The 22,135-nt window shown below is 38.2% G+C and overlaps 1 protein-coding gene and 1 non-coding gene across 2 annotated transcripts in view; one reads left to right on the top strand and one right to left on the bottom strand.

Annotated features, from left to right (window-relative positions):
- The window catches only part of LOC128854753 (uncharacterized), a gene marked incomplete at its 5' end in the record, with an annotated part of 196,228 nt that overhangs the window by 134,258 nt on the left and 39,835 nt on the right, over nucleotides 1-22,135 (bottom strand). Inside the window, 3 exons of the mRNA XM_054089118.1 lie at nucleotides 3,416-4,184; nucleotides 9,709-9,836; nucleotides 20,393-20,540. Coding sequence (XP_053945093.1) covers nucleotides 3,416-4,184; nucleotides 9,709-9,836; nucleotides 20,393-20,540 — 1,045 coding nt within the window. The remainder of the gene's footprint in view (nucleotides 1-3,415; nucleotides 4,185-9,708; nucleotides 9,837-20,392; nucleotides 20,541-22,135) is intronic.
- LOC128856153 (U2 spliceosomal RNA) lies at nucleotides 18,185-18,379 on the top strand. Its single transcript, XR_008453814.1, has one exon. It is a non-coding gene; the product is annotated as a U2 spliceosomal RNA (small nuclear RNA).

Below are 22,135 nucleotides of genomic sequence, written 5' to 3'. Positions count from 1 at the left end.
TTTGGATCTACACCGTGGCATTGTCAGAGCCTTGATCGCGGCTTGATTAACGAAAAAACAGTTGATATCTCTCTCGTTCCCGCGTTCCCCAAGCATTTTGCAAGCCTGCAGGATCGCAAAGGCTTCTGGCTGAAAACACTAGCAGTATTTGGCAGATAAATTGGCTTATTTAGAGAAAACCCCTGCTTCGACTCCCGACTCCATCTTGGAGCCACCAGTGAAGACAGAGGTACCAGCTTCGGTGCGTCTTCTTACTTACAAAGATTGATAGGCATTCATTGGTTCAGCAAAGCTCAATGAGCGTAGAGCGTATTTAGGAAAATTTTTGTTAGACACATTCAATTATGTTTATCAAGCTCTTTTATGACTTAGTCTTGAAATGAAGGTAACGTATTCCAAATTGGATCGAACGACAAACGATGAATATAATAATTTAAGGTTGTAAGGGTTTGCCGCTCGCTTCTGCGGCCATCAAAGCCACAGTTAGCAAATCGGTAAATACAACCCACAAGCGAGCTTGGCAGGCTGAGAGAAGCTGCAGATGGACTAAACTGATGTTACCTGTCATGCCCGATGGACTATTGCAAACCCTTCTGTCATTAAGCAGAAGGGAGTGCAGACGGCTGGTGGGACTAATGACGGGCCGCTTTCTGTGGGCGAAGCACATGGAAAGGTTGGGCATCTCAGACGGTGCAATCTGCCCAGCTTGTGAAGAGAAGGATGAGATGGCGGACCGTTTTCTGTGTGTCTGCCCCGCCTTCGCTCGAATCAGGTTTGAGGTCTTTGGCACTGATGTGTTAAGAAGCGACCATCTTGGCTCCTTGGCACCACAAGATCTACTCAGATTTCTTCGAAAATCGGATAGATTTAAAGAAAATTAAAAGGGAATCCAAATGGAGTACAATGGACTTAATTAATGTCTGAGTGCTGCACTTGCTAGTCGTTCCGACAAAAAAAAAATGGTTAGGAGAATTTGGAACTATTTCGTCTCACAAACCATAATACCGATTAGGAACATTTTCATTGATAGCCAAGCGCCTATTAAAGCAATAGTCTCCCTAGACTAACTGGAAATGCGTTCAACAATGCAGATCCAAAGCGATGAACTCTGCAGAAATGGGTAAATCACTATTTATTGTATACAAGGGCATAAAAGAATAGAAGGAAATGAGAGAGCCGATGAGTGCGGTGAGGTAAATATTTGCTTACCGAGATTGAGCACGTCAGAAATATACCCATCACTCTGCTTTCTGAAAACGGAGGAACTCAGTGAGGAACTAGCTTTGGAAACGCCGTCGATTTGGGAACACTCAACCACGTACTAAACTGTCAAGGACTTGGAATACGAGACCTACAAACTTTATTTTATCACTCTCTAGAAAAGACACTGCAAAATATTGGTTGGAGTACTAACGGAACATTTTCTCGCCCCACATCACGCATCCGAAATGGGATTAGTCCAGAGCGATGCGTGTAACAAATGCAACGAAGCGAATGCTAGGCGTGCTTTGGAGCACCTACAAGTACTTTGCAGTACCCTGCTCTCTGTAGGACTCGACAAATGTGACTCGAATCAACATATTTTTCATCCTTGAAAGATATCGGTGACAAAAGGCTAAACGGCTTGTTGAAGGGTTATATACAGTTAGAATTTAAATAAAACCGATTTTTTTTCATTTTATTTTCTTATGTACATTCGTTCGAATCTCGGTGAAGCATTAAAATAAGAAAAACATATTTCTAATAGCGGCCGCCCCTCGGCAGGCAATGGGAAATCTCCGAGTGTCGGCTTGAAACTGTAGGTCCCTCCATTTGTGGAACAACATCAAGACGCACGCGGCAATATATATAATATATATATATATATATGTATATTAGGCCGGGTCGATTTGTGGGGAGGCAAAAAAATCGCCCATTTCTCTGTGAAAATCATATTCTAGGGATCAAAATAAGAAACTTTGCCGAAGAAACCATACCTCTAAAGCGAATTCTGATGTCCCCCAATTTGGGTCGAACTTTTTAGTTTCTTTTCTCATGTAAAGGCCAAAAATGGTGATATTTTAAATTAATTGTATGGGGAACCCCCCAGGTGAGTTCCAGGGGGTGTGCCACTGGCATGGGTGGATCGGCCGTCCAAAGTTAGTGGGGGTCGGTCATACATTTGGACTCGATTGGAGCACTCTAAATGGGTCAAAGTGGGATTTTTCGTTCGACCCAAATTGGAAACCTTAGAACTCGTTTTAGAGGCATGGTTCCTTCGGCAAAGTTTCTTATTTTGATCCCTAGAATACGATTTTCACAGAGCGATGAGCGATTTTTAAATCGATCCGGCCTAATGTATACATATATCTCGTTGATCAGCTGTAGCTCCTTTCCAAATAAATATTTTTACTAATTCTAAGTTTTAGTATACAGTTAAGAGATAACATAATATGTGTACAAATTTTTAGATCAATAAATTTAAAATTTTTCTCAGAAAAATTCTGGAAAATTTATTTTTCTCGACCTCCTAACTGTATATAACCCTAAAAACTCGCGATGTAACTCACGAATTATCATACATAAAATAATATCTTCGACTCCAGATACCTAGTACTGGCAACGCAATGCACCCTACAGCTCTTAGTGAGATCTTTTTACAGATCAGCCAGCACTAACTAACCCAACCTAATACCGACTAAGCTTTACGAAATAATATAGCTAATATTCCTATTAAATTAAGAGTTACTCCAAAAAATAACATTTTGCCACTAGTGCAATTGTGGACACTCTCAAACTAGTATGACTTCTTCCATCACGCCAAATGCCAAGTCATAGCCTACAATGTTGGCTGAGTAGTCTAGCATTTCACTGCAGGGCATTTTACCTTATTGGTATCTCCTACATTCCTGCAATGAAAAGCCATGTTCAAAATTTTCCAAATTAACCTTTTTCACTTCATATGTACTGAGACCTGTACAATTGCCCTTTGCACAACTCAAGTGCTCCACCCGAGCTTCGTAAGCTCTGCTCTTCAAATATTTTCACAAAAATTCAGCACATTTTACCATTTGAATAATTAAGTTTGACGATGGTAACTTTAAAATTTCATAGAATATTAATGTCTCAACATTTACAGTTGTTTAAATGTGTCTATATGCACTTAGATGTATGTGTACACACACGTGTATTGGTGCATATTGCTTGAGTGCTGCAAGTTGTCTTGCTGTAGTTGTGCGAGCGCATGTGTGTGCGTGCTTTGTGCGCGTGTAAGTGCTTGTGCGTGTAACTGGTTGTTATTGCTGCTGAGTTATACCAAACATGCACTACTACATACATATATACACACACTTAGAATATGCGGTATGTATAATAGAATATAAAAAAATATATATATATACACACACACACATAGTGCTGGTGCTAGCTCACATACATTGCAGTTTTTTGGTGCTTTTTGTTGTGGTGCAGGTGCGTTGGTGGTGGTGCCGGAAGTGCAGACTCTGGTGCTGATGCAGTTGCCGGTGATGTGGTAAAAGTGAAACCATCTACAAACTCGTGCATGCGGTGCGTGCCGTGATTGCTATTACTATTGATGATACTGCTGCCCCCGCCGCCGCCGCCGCCGCCGCCGCTGCTGCTGCTATGCTCAGTTATGGACTCATCAAGCACACCGGACGAACCGAAACCAAAACCAACACCAACACCGGCATCAAGACCAGAAAAGTGACGACCAGTGCTATCCGTGTCCAAACGTACCACAACATCATCACCATCCATGCCCGTGCCACTATTGCTGCCCTCATTGTTACGCCGCCCGGTTTTGTCCACCTTATGCGCCGCCATTTGTTGGCGCTGCCATTGTTGCTTTTGTTCGGGTATCTCCAATAGCGATTCATCTTCATCGTCGTACGTGTGCGGAGAGTGTGAGGCCAATACTAGCGGATTGTTGAGACCCCACGATGGCGGGTGCAGGTAATGCGGATAATTTGAATAGATTTCAGCGCGTATGCGATCATCGTAATCATCCTCCTCCTCCTCGTCCGCTGCTATACTATTCGAGAGCTGGTTACCAATCGTGGCATTAGCGGCTATCGATGAGGATGATGATGATGACGAGGATGTTGCAGTTGTCCGGTTGTGGTGTTGCTTTTGTTTTTGCTTGAATTTCGGTATGGCACCATCCGGGAAGAATATTAATCTATCTGCAAGAGAGAAGTTAGAGAGGAGACAAAGAGCAGTGCTGTGTGCGCTTAGGTACACCAGTGCAAAGGAAATTCAATTAAGCTCGATACAGAATATAATAATATACAAATTAGAATATTGGAAAAGTGATGAAAATGGCAAAAATGTGCATACTCTATACAGTTTATTATATTCGATAATCAGTTCTGCCTTAGATTCGGTGCTGGCTTAGACGTGATGTGGTGCGACGACAGGTGCATTCAATTTCAAGCAATAAAAGAAAATTGAAATACAATAAAGTTAACAAAAAAGAAAGGAAAACGAAAATATTGGCTGTATAAATTTAATGAACGAAAGATGAGATATTAAAATTTAATAGAAAAATCGTAAAAAGTGATGATTTGCTTTAGAAGTTTGCGCTAGTGAACGGGTGTGCGTGCGTACTGTGAGTTGCTGTATAGCCAGGTGAAAATGATCTATAGTAGAATACGGTTAGCTTGCGGGATGAGAGGTAGCAACAATGAAGTGTGTACGGTCATGCAGATATATGTATGTATTGGTGTATTTATATTATTTTACAAATTAGAGAAGAAAAGCGTCAAATATTCAACTTAAATACGTACACACATTTCGTTTCGCTTCATTTCCAAAGTTTGTGTATATTTTTAATTTTTAGAAAACTAGTTGTTTTGCCACTAAGCCATACATACAAGGCACTTTTTGATGAATGGACTTCATTCGAGAGATTTTGACGCCTTGGTTACATTTGAAGTCAGCACTTGTTTGCCCTAGGAGCGGATGCCGTGTTTTTTTTTTTGTTATTAATTTATTTTTGTTTTGTAATTCTAATAAACTGAAGTGATCTTAATACTTCATGTATCACTAATATTTTTTTATTATTAAATGAAATCTTACGTAAAATGTACTGCTTTCATAGCCTAATCCAAGCGACCAAAAAATATTTTCTTAAATAAATCCGTACCCAAGTTGTTAGGTTAGGTTATCGTGATAGTTGGTCTTAGACAAGGGGTTAAATTACTACTACGCTGTTTTTCTATCCAATAATTATGATGGCTGATAGTTATTTATGAGTCAATGGCGGCTTTTGAGCCTTCGGTTCGGATGCTTGTCCACAAATATTCCATTTTATAGTACCTTTTGTACTTTTCTTAAAAGTAGGTTGAATTGAGCCGTAAAGAGTGGAGCTAGAGCGTTGAAATACGCCACACAAAATATTCTCATGAAATTCTACATAGAACATTGGAATAATACTTCCATCAGGCATCGACATATACAAATTTTAAGTAGTAATATAAAAATTTCTTTGAAAAAATTTGGGCTACTGTAAAAAAAACTGCAGAAAAAAGGTCCTTTTACAATTTTACCGTCGCTACTATCTTTAGAGCTTCCGCTGAGTTATGTGAAAGGGAGATTTGCTTAAGAATTCGTTTAAGCCCGCAAATGCAAGTGTACATGGAAAGAAAAATATATCACTTTTTTACGATTATTACCCTCAAAACACACCCGATATTTTTTTTAACCCAAACGGATCTTTCCGTGTTTAACTCAGTTTAGAACTCACGATTCGTTGATTAGCAGGGCGCAGTTTGTAAGTGAATATCTGGTAAATGACGAGACACAACGAGCTATCTACGTCGCAATGACCTGGAAGTCAGATAGCGACACTTTTCTCACGAATTGACTGTTAGTGGTCTATCGGGGAACAAACAGCAAATGTAGTTATCCATCACAACACACACTGTCACAATTGTAAATAACCGGAGAAAAAAGAAACGATTTTCCATTTTCTCTGTAAATGCACTGCCTTATGGAAGGAGAGAATTCTCATTCGCTCTTTTTTGTTTGTTTCATACAGTTGTGAGTTACAGGGTGTTAACAATTTAAGTCGGCCAGATGGGTGCCGCGATTGCTCACGGTGGACAAGAAGCGGAAGCAATTCGAAGGAATTTTTGCATCGATTTGTCACCGTTAATCGAACCTGGGTTCATCATTACACACCAGAAACTAAACAACAATCAGAACAATGGATTCCTTCCGTTGAATCTGCTATAAAGAAGGCGAAGACAGTCCCATTGGCCGGAAAGGTCATGGCGACGATTGCTTGCGATACGAACGATCACTGGGCAATACTACAGTGAGTTATTGGAGCGCTTTCACAAGATATTGACGGAGACACGGCCGCATTTGGCGAGAAAGTAGGTGTTGTTTCACCACGATAAGGCACAAGCACATTCATCAGGAGTTTTCGCCGCCAAACTGCATGAATTGCGTTATGAATTGCTGCCGCACCCCCCATATTCAACCGATCTGGCTCCCTACGACTTTTTGCTTGTTCTCTAACATCAAGAAATAGCTCGCGGGAAAAAAATTTAGTTCAAACAAGGAAGTCGTTGCCGAAACAATTGCGTATTTTGGAGAGTTCGATAAATCCTATTTTTTGAAGAGTTTAAAAAAATGGCCGGAGCGTTGGGAGAAGTGTATCATTCTAAAAGGGGACTATGTTGAAAAAAAAAAATTTTTTTTTTGAAAAAAAATGATGTCTTTATTTCTAACACGGGTACTTATTGATACCCCATCGTAGTCCGGACCTGGCACCAATCGACTTCAAACTTTTTTCTCATTGTTAAACTTCCTGAGTGATAAGAAATTAGTATCAAGAGAAGATTATGAAAAGTTTTTCGCCAATAAGAACCAAGACTTCTATGAGAGAGGCATTATGGGGCTATCACTTTAAAAGCAACAAATTGTACATCAAAACGGTGCTTATTTTAGCCAAATTGGACAATTTGAAATACCTTAAATAAAATTTTAAATTTTACGCAAAACTAACGGATTTCTTTTTCCGAACGCGTTTTAACAGCCGAAAAGAAGTAAGCAAAGGAAAAATCGAATACGGCTCTGATGGCTATGCCGAAAATAGAGTTCCAGAAATGTTTCGCAAGCAGGATAAAACGCTGGCATAAATATGTTGGGAACTATGATACTTTGTAGGCGATAATATCGCTTTAAAGGAATAAGGTTTCATTTTGAATTTTCTGAATACATTCCCGGAACTTTTTGATTAAGGAGGTACCTATATCTTTGTTGAATGCACCAATACATAAACTCGTACCAAAGTTAACTCAACTTTGCTGACTTAACAGAAAATGTTATTTTAACAGCGGGCGCAGAATAACATCATGACTCTCTTTGTTTAAAAATACAGACAAATCTGTTGAGTATCTGTTGTCAGCAAATCTCGAATATAAGCAAACCTCAATTGACTCTGGCACCATAACACTTGCTTTATTTGAAACATAGCAGAACTTTTAAATACCTCTAAGTGTTTGCTGGAAATAGGCTATAATATATTTAAAGATTTTAACGATTACACGCAATTAAAAACCTGTTTGAGATTTTATTTCCAGCATACCTAAAAATAATTTGATGACTCTGAAAGCCATCTCAGCTAGCCAGTCTCTAATGAAAGCCATTTCAAAGCACTTAAATGTACATAATCAGACTCCACGAAATGGTCTAATCTGCAACACAAAGTTTGCGAAAACTATAATATAAATGCATGAATATTTCATAGTCACCTCAAAGGCAAACTTGCTGATCATCAAACTCTCTACATATGCACATACATTCCGGAGCATTCGAGTTTCCTTCAAAGCTTCAAAAATATCAGACACTTTTCTAGCTTACCGTTTTATGGCCGACAAAGCGAATGATTTAAAGTGTCAACATTATGAATGCAGTGCGTCAACAACAACAACAACAATCACAAAAATAACAAAAACAATAACAAAACAAGCCATACTTAAGAAGATGCTGCTGCAATCAGGATGAGAGCAAAAAGCAAACCAGGCGCTAACACTAACTATAAGATATGCATTAGATATGTATGTACGTATGTATGTATGTATATTTGTACGAATGTATATCTACGAGTTAATGTGCCCAAGATTTTGCTGTTAAGCTAAGTTTGCTAAGGTAAGCTAAACGAATTGAGACTGAGGTGAGTGACGCGATGACTCCAACGGTGCTGGCGCTGATGGCAATGACAGTGACAGAGCCAGTGACAACAACAGTGATTGCCGATGCTAAGTGCATATACATACTTAGATATACAGTTGCAATAGCTTTTCAACAAATTGCTACAGCAGTAATTCACACAAACAAGCAAACAAACATACATACATACTCGTATAAGTATGTGCAAACAAGCAAACACGAACGAACAGGCTTGGATTGCAAAGAGAATACAGAAGCAGTAGAAGAGATGCGTAAGGTGTAAATTTTAATGCAGATGCAGTATGGAGAAGATGCAAAATAGCGTATGAGAGTAAGAAGAATATATGTATGTATGTAGAATGTAGTTAGTAATGGAATAGAGTAAGAAAGCGTTAGCGCTATGTTAGCTGGGTAGGCCAGCGAGATTTAGAGAGTAAGCAGGTGTAGCAACGGTGTAGGAAATTGTTGTTGATTGAGTGAGTAAAGTGCAAGACATTGTCAGAACAGAAGCATACTTTACATAATTGGCTGGCTGATGGTTGCGGGCATGAGTAAGTGTGAGTGCGGGTGGATGAGCGAATGAGCGAGCGAGTGAGTGAATGGTTGAGCGGGTGGCTTGTAAATGTATGGTGGTAGCGGCGAGTTGAGGCGTAGTAGGGTGTTAGTGAGCGTGATTGCGAGTGTTAAAGTGAAGGTGAACAACACTGCCAGATTTAATTTTATGCTTTTTTTTCATTTTTGATTTCTTAAACGTTTTGTATTTGTATGCTTTATAGGTAGGTAGTAGTTTAGGAGGTATATATTTAAGTAGGTTCTTAAATTCAGTCGCATAGTTTGAGTTGATGCAAAAGCGTGCGTTTGTTGGTTGTTTACTTTTAAAAATATACATTTCTTGAAAGCGTTTGAATGGAAAAATTCAATGAGTTAGAAGTACGAATTAGTAAAGGAACAGAACAAACAAAAGGGAAACGGAAATGGAAGTAACGAAATGAAGAAATTAAAATAAATAATTAGGTAGTTAAGAATGATTAGAGTTACATACATAAGTAGGTAGAGACATAAAAACAGAAAACAACAAAAATAAAAAAACACTGAAAGAACGAAAAATGAAAAAAATTGTAACGTAAAAAACGAATATTTTTTTTTTTTTAAGAAACAATTGTTTGCTTAAAATTTCACGTTTTTTTACTCTCTCTCTCTTAAATTTTTGCGTTTGCTGCGAATTTGCGAATTTTTTCTAATTTTATCGCTTGCTGATTGTGGTGCAGAAATCATATTGGTTCCTTTACTTTTACTATTTTACTTATCCAAAATGAATTGATTGCGAAAATACTTTTTTACGCTACTCTTGCATAATTTATGCTGTGTTGTTGTTGTAAATATGTAGTTGCATTGCGGTTGATTACTTTATCTTTACTGTTTTTCTTAGTTGCTGCTGCTATTGTGTTTTCTGCTTGCTTAGCATTGCAATTTTGTTTTTTTTTTCTTTGTTTTGTTTTTTTTCTTTCTTTTTTTCTCATAACTTACCCACACACGGATTGTGATTTACAATATTAAATATACGATCACAGCGTTTTTTCATATGATTATTCGGACAGATACAGCCGAACATGGGCGAGAGGCGTAAATTCGTCCACGAATCGTGACATGCATCTCTGTGGTGTTTGGAGAGAAAGAAATTATGATGAAACGTTAGTACATACACGCATTTGTGGTTGGGATGATATGAGACTAAATAAAAGAGTATATAATTTTATGTTTACATAAAGGGACATACATAAATTTTTTATATGAACTATAAGCGCAGATAAATTATTCAAAAAATTTACAAAATTTGCTTATCCCTATTTAGTGGTGTAAATAAGAAATCATTAGGTTAGATTGAAGCGGTTGCCCATAGAGAGGGCAGATTTAGACGGAAATCAAAAATTCGTATGTGATATTATTGTGAAGGAGATAAGAAGACTAGGCAGAAAAGAAGCAGGAGGGAATCGGGCCCAGATACTTAAATCTTAGAGCAGGCGAAAGCGGGGCAGCTAAGGAGAAGGGTATGAGACGATTCCACCTCATCCCCTATGCAACAGAAGCAAAGCGAACTCAAAGTATTGTCGATTCTCCTGTAAGGGCACCCACTAAATTCGAGAACTAAGATTTTGTTAAACTCAGAAGATCCCCCAAGCGCCTCCGATCCACTCGAGGCCAAAAAGATTTCACGGCTTTACAAGTTTGTGTATGTACTTTCCCAGCGTTTGCTGTATTGACGCGAAGCCCACCTCCCCCGGAGAAGATGGCAGGCAGTCAACGGGATTCGATTTCTCTCATTTCATAGGTTCCTTGTCTAGCCAGCTCATCCGCTTCGCAATTTCCTTCAATATCACGGTGACTAGGTACGCAGATGAGCCTTATATCGAAGAATTTGGATGCAATCGAAAGTGAAGTCAAGCATTCCCCAACCAGTTTCGAATGCACCGTTATTGAACCTAGGGCCCTAATTGTCTCTGAGCTAACGGAGTACATATTTACTTGCTTCACAGTTTTTACGCAAGTGAGTAGTAATCAGCTGTTTCTTTAGTTGCTGCTACTTCTGCTTGGAGCTCACTGCAGTGGCTTGGCAACCTGAACTTGATTTTGATGGGGAGCTGCTCGCAAAATATTCCTCTGCCAACCCTTACCTACAATTTCGAGCCATTCGTGAACAGGTTCACCAGGCCCTGCTTCCAAATATTGCCGCCGCCCACTCTTCTTTTGAAGGAATGTGAGTGGAGAATGTTTCGTTCAGACTGAGCAGAGTCCGGACTCCTTAATAGCGCCAGAAATCCTCAAAAGGTGGTTGGCACTGTCGATACCGCCTTGAGAACGATACTTTTACCTATTTCTGTTAACGGAACAAAGTATTGAATATGGAATAAATATAGGTGAAAAGGATCCCCTATATTCAATATCGGGTAAAACCTCTTAATTATAAAAATCAGGCAATTTAAAAAAATGTGCTAAAAGGAAATTAATTTTTTCGTGGGTTGTTTGAATTTATAAAAGCACAAAAATTTATATTTTCAAATTTAGCATAACAGATTAAATAAAAAAATAGTTCTCACTGAAGTACAAAAACGGAATTTCTTTAAATATTTGCCTAATAGGTGGTTTCTTTTTGGTGTAATCCAGCTTTCGAGAAAAGTGCTTCGCAAGGGACAGAATACTTCACAGGCTTGGTACATATTTTGCACGCTGCAAGTTTATGGGTGTCAAACAGTAAGGTTTCAACTAGTATTTCGGAGTTTTCCGGATAGGGGGAGTATGCTCTCACACATACAATAGCCATTACAATGTTCACGACTCTCCTATCCTCAAGAGAAGAGTGGAAATGAGTCGATGTAAGACAAGTAGACTCCTTCCATGCATACACAGATGGCTCAAAGCTCGAATATAGTATGATCGTCTTCGTCTTACTTCTATTTCCTGAATAAGAGCCTCTGGACCTATAAATGGCCGCAAATTGTACGCAAAACGAGGCCGCACGGTTTATTGTATATGGCTCAGTCATAAGACGGAATTTTGCTGCATCGGGAGTAAAATAGTACCAGCAAGTGGAGCGATTGAAGAGATCGCGCCCCGTATCAACAAAGGTCGTGCAGCGTTTTTCTAGTGGTACAAAGTATGTATTTGAAATTCGATATCAGTGAAAACTATGCTACGAAATTTTAAATCCAACGTAAAAGCGGTGTTATTATATAGCTACGAATCATGGTCACTTCCGTTCATGCTTATCTGAAGGCTGCTACCCTTCGTCGGCGCTTGCTGGCGAAAATTTTTAAAATCTTGTGGCCTAGTTTTCTTTCAAATCAGGAGTTGCTTAATTCGACTAACGAACTACTCATCACTTTGCGCAAAGATGCCGGTGAAATATCCAGGGCTGCTCTATGGTGGAATCCGCAAGGTATTACGAACCCTGGAAGTCCAAAAACCTCTTGACGGGGTATGGCGGATACTACTTATCAAACTCAAATACAGGGTTGCCAACATTCGACGGACCCATCTGCCAACCCTGTATCTTTTGACAGAGACGACAGATCGCTTAATGACATACCGCGTTGGAGGCGTCAGTCTAAGCAGATTTTTACCATGGAACAGCACACGCCACACGAGCGCTCCCAAATTGTTGAAATTTATATTCAACAAAAGAAGTCAATTGTGAAAACTCAACGTGCGTATAAAAAACTAAATAATGTGAAAAGTGCGCCTTCTAAGAACACCATTAAACGTTTGTATATACGAAAGGTTTCCGACTGGTGATGCTCTTTCTAATCCAAAGAGGCCAAATCAAAGCCGACCAAGGCGTCGCCAAGGACATCCCAAAATCGCCGTTCTCAGCAGTTGGGCATTACTCGGACCACTTTACAACGAATAATCTGCATTGATTTGCATTTATTCCCGTATAAGATTCAATTGACGCAAAGATTGTTGCGTGCGGACAAGCCTCGTCGATTGGAATGGGCCCAAAGAGTCATCGAAATCCGTCGGGTCCGTCGAATATGGGCAACCCTGTACAACCTGGAACTCTTCAAAGCAATAGAAATCACACTCGTGGTAATCGGGAATCTGGAGTAACCCCATAATTAGTAGCAGTTTGGGTTAGATTTTGGGGCGGTGGCATAATTGGCAAATGCTTTTTTTGGTTTTATTCTGAGAAAAGCTGTTGAAATGCATTTCAGTAATCGCGAGCTATTCTAAGCATGCTCACTAGCCTGTTTGATGAACCGAAATTACACCTATGAATTTGGATGATCTTGGGTGTCATCAGGTGAACCCACAATATTACACAGCCCGTTAAAGAATCAACTGTTAAGCAACTGAATTCGGTAAGCGAGCATCCAGCTGATTTGGAGACGTCGATTGGCTTCCTACAAACTGTGACATGAGCTCAATAGGCATCAATATTTCGAGCACTAGAGTTAAAAATTTATTTCGTACTGACGGGTTGGTACCTAGTAGGTTGTTCCAGATTGATCTATTGTGCGCCCTTAAGTGCTCATTTCTAATTATTTAGTATTGCGAGGAATCGAACCTGCTCCTTAGTAGGGAGCATTTGTAAGACTTCATCCTCTAGTAGGTACGAGCCCAGGATTTTGTCTCACAATTAGTGATAAATGTTTCATGGACTCTTCCTCATCACAACAGCACCTGCATAAACTAGTGCTAGATAGTCTTATTGTATTGAAATGTTTATTGCAGGCAAAGTGGCCTGTAAGTGCTCCACAGTATAATCTGAGGCCATTTTTGTCTAACCCTAGCAGATTTTGCTCTGTTGTTATTAAAGTACGGACACTTTTTGGAGTAATTAAGGTCGTTTGTGCTGTTCTAGTATTACTTGGGTTTTATTTGAATCCATTTTTAGATTTCATGTTTTAGATTTCATATCTGTTAAAGTCGACAAATGAGATTGGTCCAAAAAATGGCCCTACCACCTCTTTTTTTTTTGCATAAATGTCTGCCTGCTCGTTTCCTTCGTGTTCCTCATGTCCTGGTACCCAAATCAGGAAATTCTGATTAAGAGTCGCCAGTTTATTTAGTTCATTATTACACTCTGGGAGAACTTTTGGATTTAACGTAAAGTTATTTCAGGCTTTGAGGACTGATTAACTGTTCGAAAGTATTTTAATTTTTACTTTTTCGAACCCTCTTTTGGAAATGATTTCCACTGTTTCTGTTTCTATTATGGCGAAAAGCTCCGCATGGAAAATTGTAGTATTTGTACTCAGTGTTAAAGATTCGTGTGCTTTAGGCTCCACTATTCCTGCTCCTACCCCACGGAGCTCCTTGATTATCTACCCTCTTTCCAGAGCTTTACATACAATGGGGTTTTTAGCCTGAGTGTTTTAGGAGCCACCAAATCTCCTGGTGCTCCTTGGCTCGACCTTTTTCGAATTTCAAAATTTCACCCCACGGAGCGTTTTTGATCCATCTGTAAACCATTTTTGCGAGTCATAACATAGCCATGTTGGGCTGATGTTCCACACTGCCCTACGCGGGGCTAACCTTGTATCTCTTAGTAAAATTGAGTACGGATTCCGTGTTGTCATTCCCCTAGGTCATGCATGTTGCACGTTCAACCCTGTTTAGGATATTGAGGTGTCCAGTAAGATTTCCTATTTTGAATTTTTCTTTCATATGAAGGTAGAGCAACTTCCTTGCATAGCAGCTTCCTCTTTTATTGTTAAGTTTAGTGGTGGTAGATTTAAAAGCGCTTTCATCCCAGCAGTTGAGGTGGTTCTCATAGCCCCTCTTACGCCCCTTAGTAACCTACACAGTGTTGATGAAATTTGATTGGTTTTTGTCAACTATGTGAATATCCCAAATAGTAGAATAGGCCTTACCATTTGGATATAGATCCAGAAGGTCATTTTAGGGCTCATGCCTCAGGATTTACCCAAAAGTTTTTTGTTGTGCAAAGAATTTTCGTTGCCTTTTCTATTACTGAGTTGAGGTGGGCCTCTCAGGTGAGTTTTTTATTTATGATAATTCCTAGATATTTAATCTCTACCTTTAGAAGTGCCGCTATTCCATTTATTTCTAGGCTAGCTGAATTTATTTTCTCACTGATAATCCAGCAATGATTTTATTCCTTGACCCTTTAAGGTCTAATTGCTTGTGAAGCTCCAAAAATGTCCAAAAAAGATTCTTAATTTAGAGGTTCACTAAGACTGTTGCCAATTGTGACCGCTAAATGGAGTAAAGGAGAGCCTGTTGATTACGGCTGATAGTAAATTTTGTTCGTAACTTAAATTGATTGCGTTTTACATATGCAGGATCCGGTACTCGAAGTGTAACCAATTAAAAAGGTCACAAATTTAGTTTGGAAATTTTTTTTTTTTTTTGGAAAATTACTTTTATTCAATTCAAAGTAAAAAATGTGTGAAAATAATGCAAAATTAATAATCAATTTACTTTTGCTCGATTTTGACCACCTTTCGCCTTGACTATGGCCTTGAGACGGTCCAGAAACGAATCGCAGGCTGCCCGAATGTGACTTGCAGGTATCTTGACCCACTGGCGGACAAAGCCTTTTTTAAGCGCCGCGAGACTGGGAAATCTTTTAGTTCGGATCTTGCTTTCCAAAATGGCTCCAAGAGAATAATCCATCGGATTCGCATATGGAGAAGTTGAGAGCCATTATGTGGACGTTGCCAAGTTCGGAACGTTGTTTTTTAGCCATTCTTGTTTCACTCGAGCTTTGTGAGATGGAGCCGAGCTCTGTTGAAACGTCCATGATCTGCCACCGAAATGTTTTTCTGCCCACGCCCATGGCTTCAAAGCAACCTCCAGAATACTTTTACGATAACATTTCGCATTTACCTAGACGCCATGCCCTGCTCAATGAAAACGATTGAAGAGCGCCCATCTGTGGTTACAGCGGCCCAAACCATTACCTGTGGCGGGTGTTGTCTTCTGGTGGCCAATCGATAATTCAAATTCGCGTATGAACGATCGGTCAAATAAACCCTATCGTTTTGGAAGTTTACCAGTTGCTCAATTTGAAAAATTATCTCGTCAGAAAAGAGAATGTTCGGAAATTGACCAAGTGAAGCAACTCCTTCGCTCTCTCAAGTCTGACTTGTTGCTGCTTTGGTGTGAGATCATGTGACATTTGGATCTTGTAAGGCTTGATTTTGAGATCATTCTTCAGTACGCGGCGATTGCTACGGTCATATATTTTCAGTGCTTTCGCCATTTGATTGGCACTTCGTCGGAGATTTCGCTCAAATCGCTTCTTCACTTTTCGAACCATTTCACGTGACGTTGCGGTCTTTTGATGACCACTTCCATGACGTTTTGCGGTGCTACCAGTATCATTGTAGCCAGTAATGGTGCGATAAACAAAAACTTTATTTACTTTGAGGTTCTCCAGCTCACGAAAAATCGCTGGTTATGATTTTCCAGCCAAATACAATGCACTCACACTATCACGTGGGAAATCCATTACAGATTTTCTTTTTTCGCATTTACTCTCGGACAAATGCTTCCGCGCGCTTGTAAATTAAACTCTGGGCTATCATTTGGCCAACTAACAGAAGCTGATGCCCGAGCGGTCTGAAGTTGGTTACACTTCCAATGCCGGACTCTGTAAATTACCATCACTTTCCAACTCTTCCATTTCCATGCCTCGTATGAATCAACAACTATTTATTTGCAAAATTATTGGACACTCCAGGGCAAGCGTAATTGCTCTCTTTTACATTATCTTTTATATTTATATCTAAGTATAAGTACACATCGATGCAATTTGCACGGATGTGCCCTTTAGTGAAAAAATTTGTATCCCCAATTTGTCCAACTATTCACATTTCAACTAATGCACTCGAGCTCAAGTTATAACAATAAAGCTGGTGGGTGAGTGCATTAAAACTTTCACAATGACCGGCAAACTACAATGTAATCGCACTACATACATACATACAAGCATGTGCACATGCATACAAAGTTTTCAAATTCCGAATAGAGTGCGACTTTGACTTTGCTTCTTTGCTAGACACCACATTCTATACTTCTCTTAGTTTTGTGATCAAATAGATTTTATTTTTTATTATTATTTTTATTTTTTCATCATCTCAACTTTTTTGTACTGGCTTTGCGACAAAATCGCCAAGGGCTGTGGTTTGTGGTTGCCGGCTTTCTTCCCAATCAAATTTCAATTAGAAATGAATACAAAAACTTGCGCTTGGAAGAAGTTTACACATACTCGTGTGCATGTGTGTGTGCACGCATTTGCGAAGTATGAGTAAGTAAAAATCGTACAAACGAACATCCGTAAGTAAGTACTAGTATATTGACTTTTTCGCCACAGTGAACCATTCAGTTAACCTAACTGCCACCCAACAATATGCTGTTGCACGAATGGCTGAGTAGAAGGGGCGAAATGAAAATGAAAACACTCTGACCCCCACAAAGTGCAAGTGAACTCAGTTATGAACTCGGTAAGTTTATTTTCACTCTATTCAAATCCCCTTGGCATTTGTGCAGCGCCGAGAAAAAGGAGAAAAAGGGTATAGCTGAAGAAACGCTGTCGTTGCGGTTGCCACCTATTCTTTTAGCTGCTTACTTGCTCGGAATTCGGGTGACACTTGGTTGTGTGCCGCAGTGGCTGCCGCTCCCACACTATTGACTATTAATTATGTAAAATTCATTATCGATGATAATAATTGATTTTAATAGTTGTTGAGTAGTGTAGTGACTTGTTGCTTTGCGGAATGGCGCAGTGGAGCGTTGTGTTGCGGACAGGGGATTGGATGTGCATGGAGCGGCGCCGATGGAAAAGCTAATTAACAGCGGCATGTTGACGCAGAATGTCAATAGATTTAATTAAGTTAGCGCCACTGATAAAGCAAAACGAATTTATTGCATTAGCTTACATTTGTTATCTGGCAGACAGTTAAATTAAAGTTGTACGGTGGGAGTTTTTGCGATATGCAAAATTAATAAGTGTCAGCAACGGGTTGCTAAAGGTTGGTCGAGAGAAAATGGCGCGCTGCAAGAAATGTGGCAGAAAATTTAAATGAAAATTTAAATGAAAATTTATTTAGTAAATTACATTAATTAGCAGCACCCCAGATGATTACAAACCGCTTGTGTATAACTTTTTGAAGTGAAAACTTCTTTAGAATCGTTGGGAGTGATTTGGGAAAAAGTGAAACGAAAAAGCGACCAACTTGGCTACGAATATTACATATAAACGTAGCGATGAACTAAATATATTAACTTTTAGGCCAGCACCGACAGTATGGCGCGATAGCCGAGCGGCTAGCATTGTGGGCTTCCGATCCAAAATTCTTGGTTTGAATCACAAGAAAAAAAATTTTTTTTGAAATTTGCATTGTAGGACATTTCTGATTATTTATTGAAAACAGTTTTTTGGCTTTTCTATTTTTGGTTTAGATACTGAAAGTCAGTTTAAGTGAATCGGTATAAATATTTCGTACATTAATTTTTGTGAGCGTGTAATTCTCAAAAGGTTTATTAGAAAATCTATTGACTAGGGAATGTGGTATCTGTTCTTATCAGCTTAACATCTGATAGATCCTCCGTCGGAGGACAACAAATGTTAAACTGATTTTTGGAAATGGGCGGAGTGTTTTAAGGGCTTGCTCCACCTCTGCCACGGGTTGGCCCGGTATTGCAGTACCGCCGGGATTTCGGCCCAAATTATTGAATAAATACAAGAAGAAATATACTAATACATTTAGCTTTGGTGGGAAGAGACATAAATTTTTATATGAATACAAGTAGACGAAAATGGAAGAAATTTGTAAGTCTGTTTCTTCGGTCCGTTTGGGTATTTTTTTTGACAACATCGAAACCAAAGCATTTGTATCATATTTTATCTATCATAAGCCACTCGTATCATTTGTTGAAATTGAAAACATTGAGGATGAATAATAATAAAATGAAGAAAATAAAATATACACTTTAGAGCAATATTATAATGAACCTATAATTATCCCGCTCCTAATGCTGCTTTCGTCTTATTCTCTCTCAGTTTGTCTTACGGAAGGTTTCACTTCTATCGCGTCTAACCGTTAGACTGGTATTTTTTTTTTTTTTTTGGAAAGCTAAAATTGGGACCAATGCAAATTTCCTGAAGATTTCGCGTTAACATATCGAAACGAGACCCTTCGTGCCCAATATAAGGTAGTAGCCTGGTGTGACGGGTTCTAAAAATCGAATTTTTTTTTTACATTTTTCGGAAGATAAACATCTTAAAAATATACTATAAAAATTTCATACAGTCATTTTAATTATTTTTAAAGTTACAGCTCAAATAAGAGAGCGCGCCGTAGTGTGTGTGAAAGCGTGTGACACGCCAGCAGCAGCTGTTGTCGAAACTTTAAACGCGTTTTTCTCAAAACCATGTTTTTGAAATTTCGGGGAACCACTGACTCAAAACTATTCAACCGATTTGGCTAAAAATTTAACCCGTTATTCTAGACACACATATCTAGCTCCCGGATCTTTAAAACATTTAATTTTTTAATAATAAACTATTTAATTTAAACAGTTTATGAAGAGAAAAAATTAGATTTTGAGAACTTTTTTCACAAGTCCGCCAACTTGATTTGGTTTTTTTATTTTTATGTATATTTTAGGTTCGGGACCTAAAATAAAGTCTACAGAATAATAATCTCTCTGAATTTTTTATTTCAGATGGCTTTAGAAGGCTGTGTGTTTCCCCGAACCAACTCTTCTTTTTTTTTAGGAATTCACTTTGACGTCAAAAATTTTAAACAAATTAATATAAAATTAACTTTAAACAATTTTTTTATATACTTCAAAACACCAATAAAAACATGTAAAAACTTTAAAACGATCGCATTTTATTTTCGTTTTAAAAAAGATTCATGAAAAAAGTCGAAATCGGTCGTTACACCGGACTACTACCATAAATAATTTGGTAAGACCATTAAATTACCATTACCATTAAAGCTATGCTCTAAGACTGAAGATGTCAGGACGATTCTTACAGAGGCTTTTTGGAAACAGCACCACTCTGGATTCAAACGGAAGGTCCGACTACGTAGTCCCACGAGTTGAATTTGGCAAAGGGCCCAGCGTCATTATAGAGCAAAATCGACGGCAGAAAGATTTAGAATCCACATACCATTCACATAATTTCTTTTGCTTGTATTTTAGCTCTTGAAATACGTACTTCATCAAAAGAAGAAAAATGCATATTTTTGAAATGAAGCTGTCAAAAGTAGCTTTCATTTGCTACCCATATGAGTTTCGGTCAATTTTATGAGTGTGAAAAAGCTGTCAGTATTGAAAATTATCTGCATATGATTTTAAAATAAACCAGCCGATGGCCCACCTGGTTCTTTCTCTATTAGATTAGAGGCAGAGACCAGGGATAGCTAATACTTGGAAAGGTGTCAACTCGAGTCCATAATTTCAAATCACTTAAGTTTTCTGAGTAAAAACTTGTCATAGTTTATTTAAAAAATATAAAAGGCTGACCACATTTTGATGCCCGTGAAGCCATGTGACGAGATTTTGAACTAATTTGATATGAGAATAAAATAAAGATGGATTGGTTCACTAAAATTTCAAATATGAAATATTTACGTATACAAAAATGTACAAATGTGACAATAAACAAGTATCAAAAAAAACGAAATTCCATTTTTCCATAACTTCTTAATTTACAAAATTTCCCCTCCATTACCTGTTCTCCATTTTGCACTTATTGTCTCTCACTTTACAATGCGCTTTAAAATCCTCGAAGAGCTTCAGGCATTTGCGCTCCTGCTGGCATACAGACAGTGCGTGATTGCACGTCGGCAATGCATCTATGGGATATGGATCCTTTTCGGCTGTAATTGGCAAAAAGAAAGAAAGTGCACATCAGCTATTGAAGTTGCATACATATTTACATACTAAGTACATATACATACACGCGTGCATACATAAAACGACATTACTCATGTGAGTGTAATTTTTTACACCTTTTTTTCTTTCTTTATAACTTAAAATCAATTAAATATGTAAAGTACTCTTGCTGGAGGAATCATTTATACATTAATTCCAATACACTTGCGTACATGAATACCTATGTATGTATACATCTAATGCAGATTGTCCTTGGGCGATTTTATTTTCTATAAAAACCTTACACACACATTGGCACACACTCTCAGCTAGGAATTGGTTGCTGAAGAAAATTGGTATTTTATAGCCAGAAATGTGTGCAGTATGTTACACACAGCTCACTACCGGCGAAGCTGAAGAGCCATTAGATGTATATTACTTTAAGGTGCTTGGGATCCGCTTTCAGTTTTTCTACATATGTAGGTGTGTACACATAAATGCGTACAGTTGTAAATGCATGTGTATGTGGAGAATACTGCTCTTGAAAAATAGGATGAAAGAATCCAAAACGTATTAGGCGAGGAAAACCGTTCATGCTTGTATGCGTAGTGTATGTGTGTAGTTGTAATGGTATTCTTATAGTATAGTATCAGTGTAGTCGTAATGGAAGGTGTAAGTTTCTATAAGTTCTGAACATCACATCAGTTTGCTTTACAGCGGAAATCGTTTATCTTGCATCTTTTTTTAATGCACCTGGTATTTTAGTATGGCGAAAAAGAGGCTAGTCCGACTTTTTGTCGAAAATCACCAGTTTTCGACCAGTTGAAAAATTATATAAAAATTGGTACATGAAAATTTCAGAAAGAATTTGTTTTTTTTTAATTTCCTTATTCAAAAACTAAATGAAAGCAACTTAAAAAAATATTAAAAACTAAATAAAGTTATTTAAAAAAATATCTACAGAAAAGCAATAAACAGAACAGAAAAACACTCATTTTGCATACAGCTCTAATTGGACGTTGTGCACCTAGTTCAAAACTAGTCGCTTTGAAACTAGTCTAACTAAGTTCATTAAATACCAGTTCACGAACTAGAAAATCTGTTGGATAGTTTTTGCATACAATTCCAAATGGGCATTTTCCAACTAGTTCAAAACTAGTCACTCTGGAACTAGTATGACTTATTTCACCGAATACGTGTTCTTGAACCAAAAAATCTGTTGGATAGTGTTTCAATACAGCTTCAATTTGACATTTTGCAACTAGTTCAAAACTAGTCAATCTGGAACTAGTATGACTACGTTCATTGAATACAAGTTCTTGAACTAAAACATCTGCTGGATAGTATGACTTCGTTCATTAAAGCTTTTGCATACAGCTCTATCAGATAGAATTTGTTTTTTTTTTAATTTTCTTATTCAAAAACTAAATGAAAGCAACTTAAAAAAATATTAAAAATTAAATAAAGTTATTTAAAAAAATATCTACAGAAAAACAATAAACAGGATAGAAAAACATTCATTTTGCATACAGCTCTAATTGGACGTTGTGCGCCTAGTTCAAAACTAGTCGGTCTGGAACTAGTATGACTACGTTCACTA

This window comes from Anastrepha ludens, chromosome 2 (assembly GCF_028408465.1).
Source record: "Anastrepha ludens isolate Willacy chromosome 2, idAnaLude1.1, whole genome shotgun sequence".
In the NCBI taxonomy this organism is placed as follows: domain Eukaryota; kingdom Metazoa; phylum Arthropoda; class Insecta; order Diptera; family Tephritidae; genus Anastrepha; species Anastrepha ludens.
Note: the sequence above shows the minus strand (reverse complement) of the source record. Positions and strands in the feature narration are given on the sequence as shown.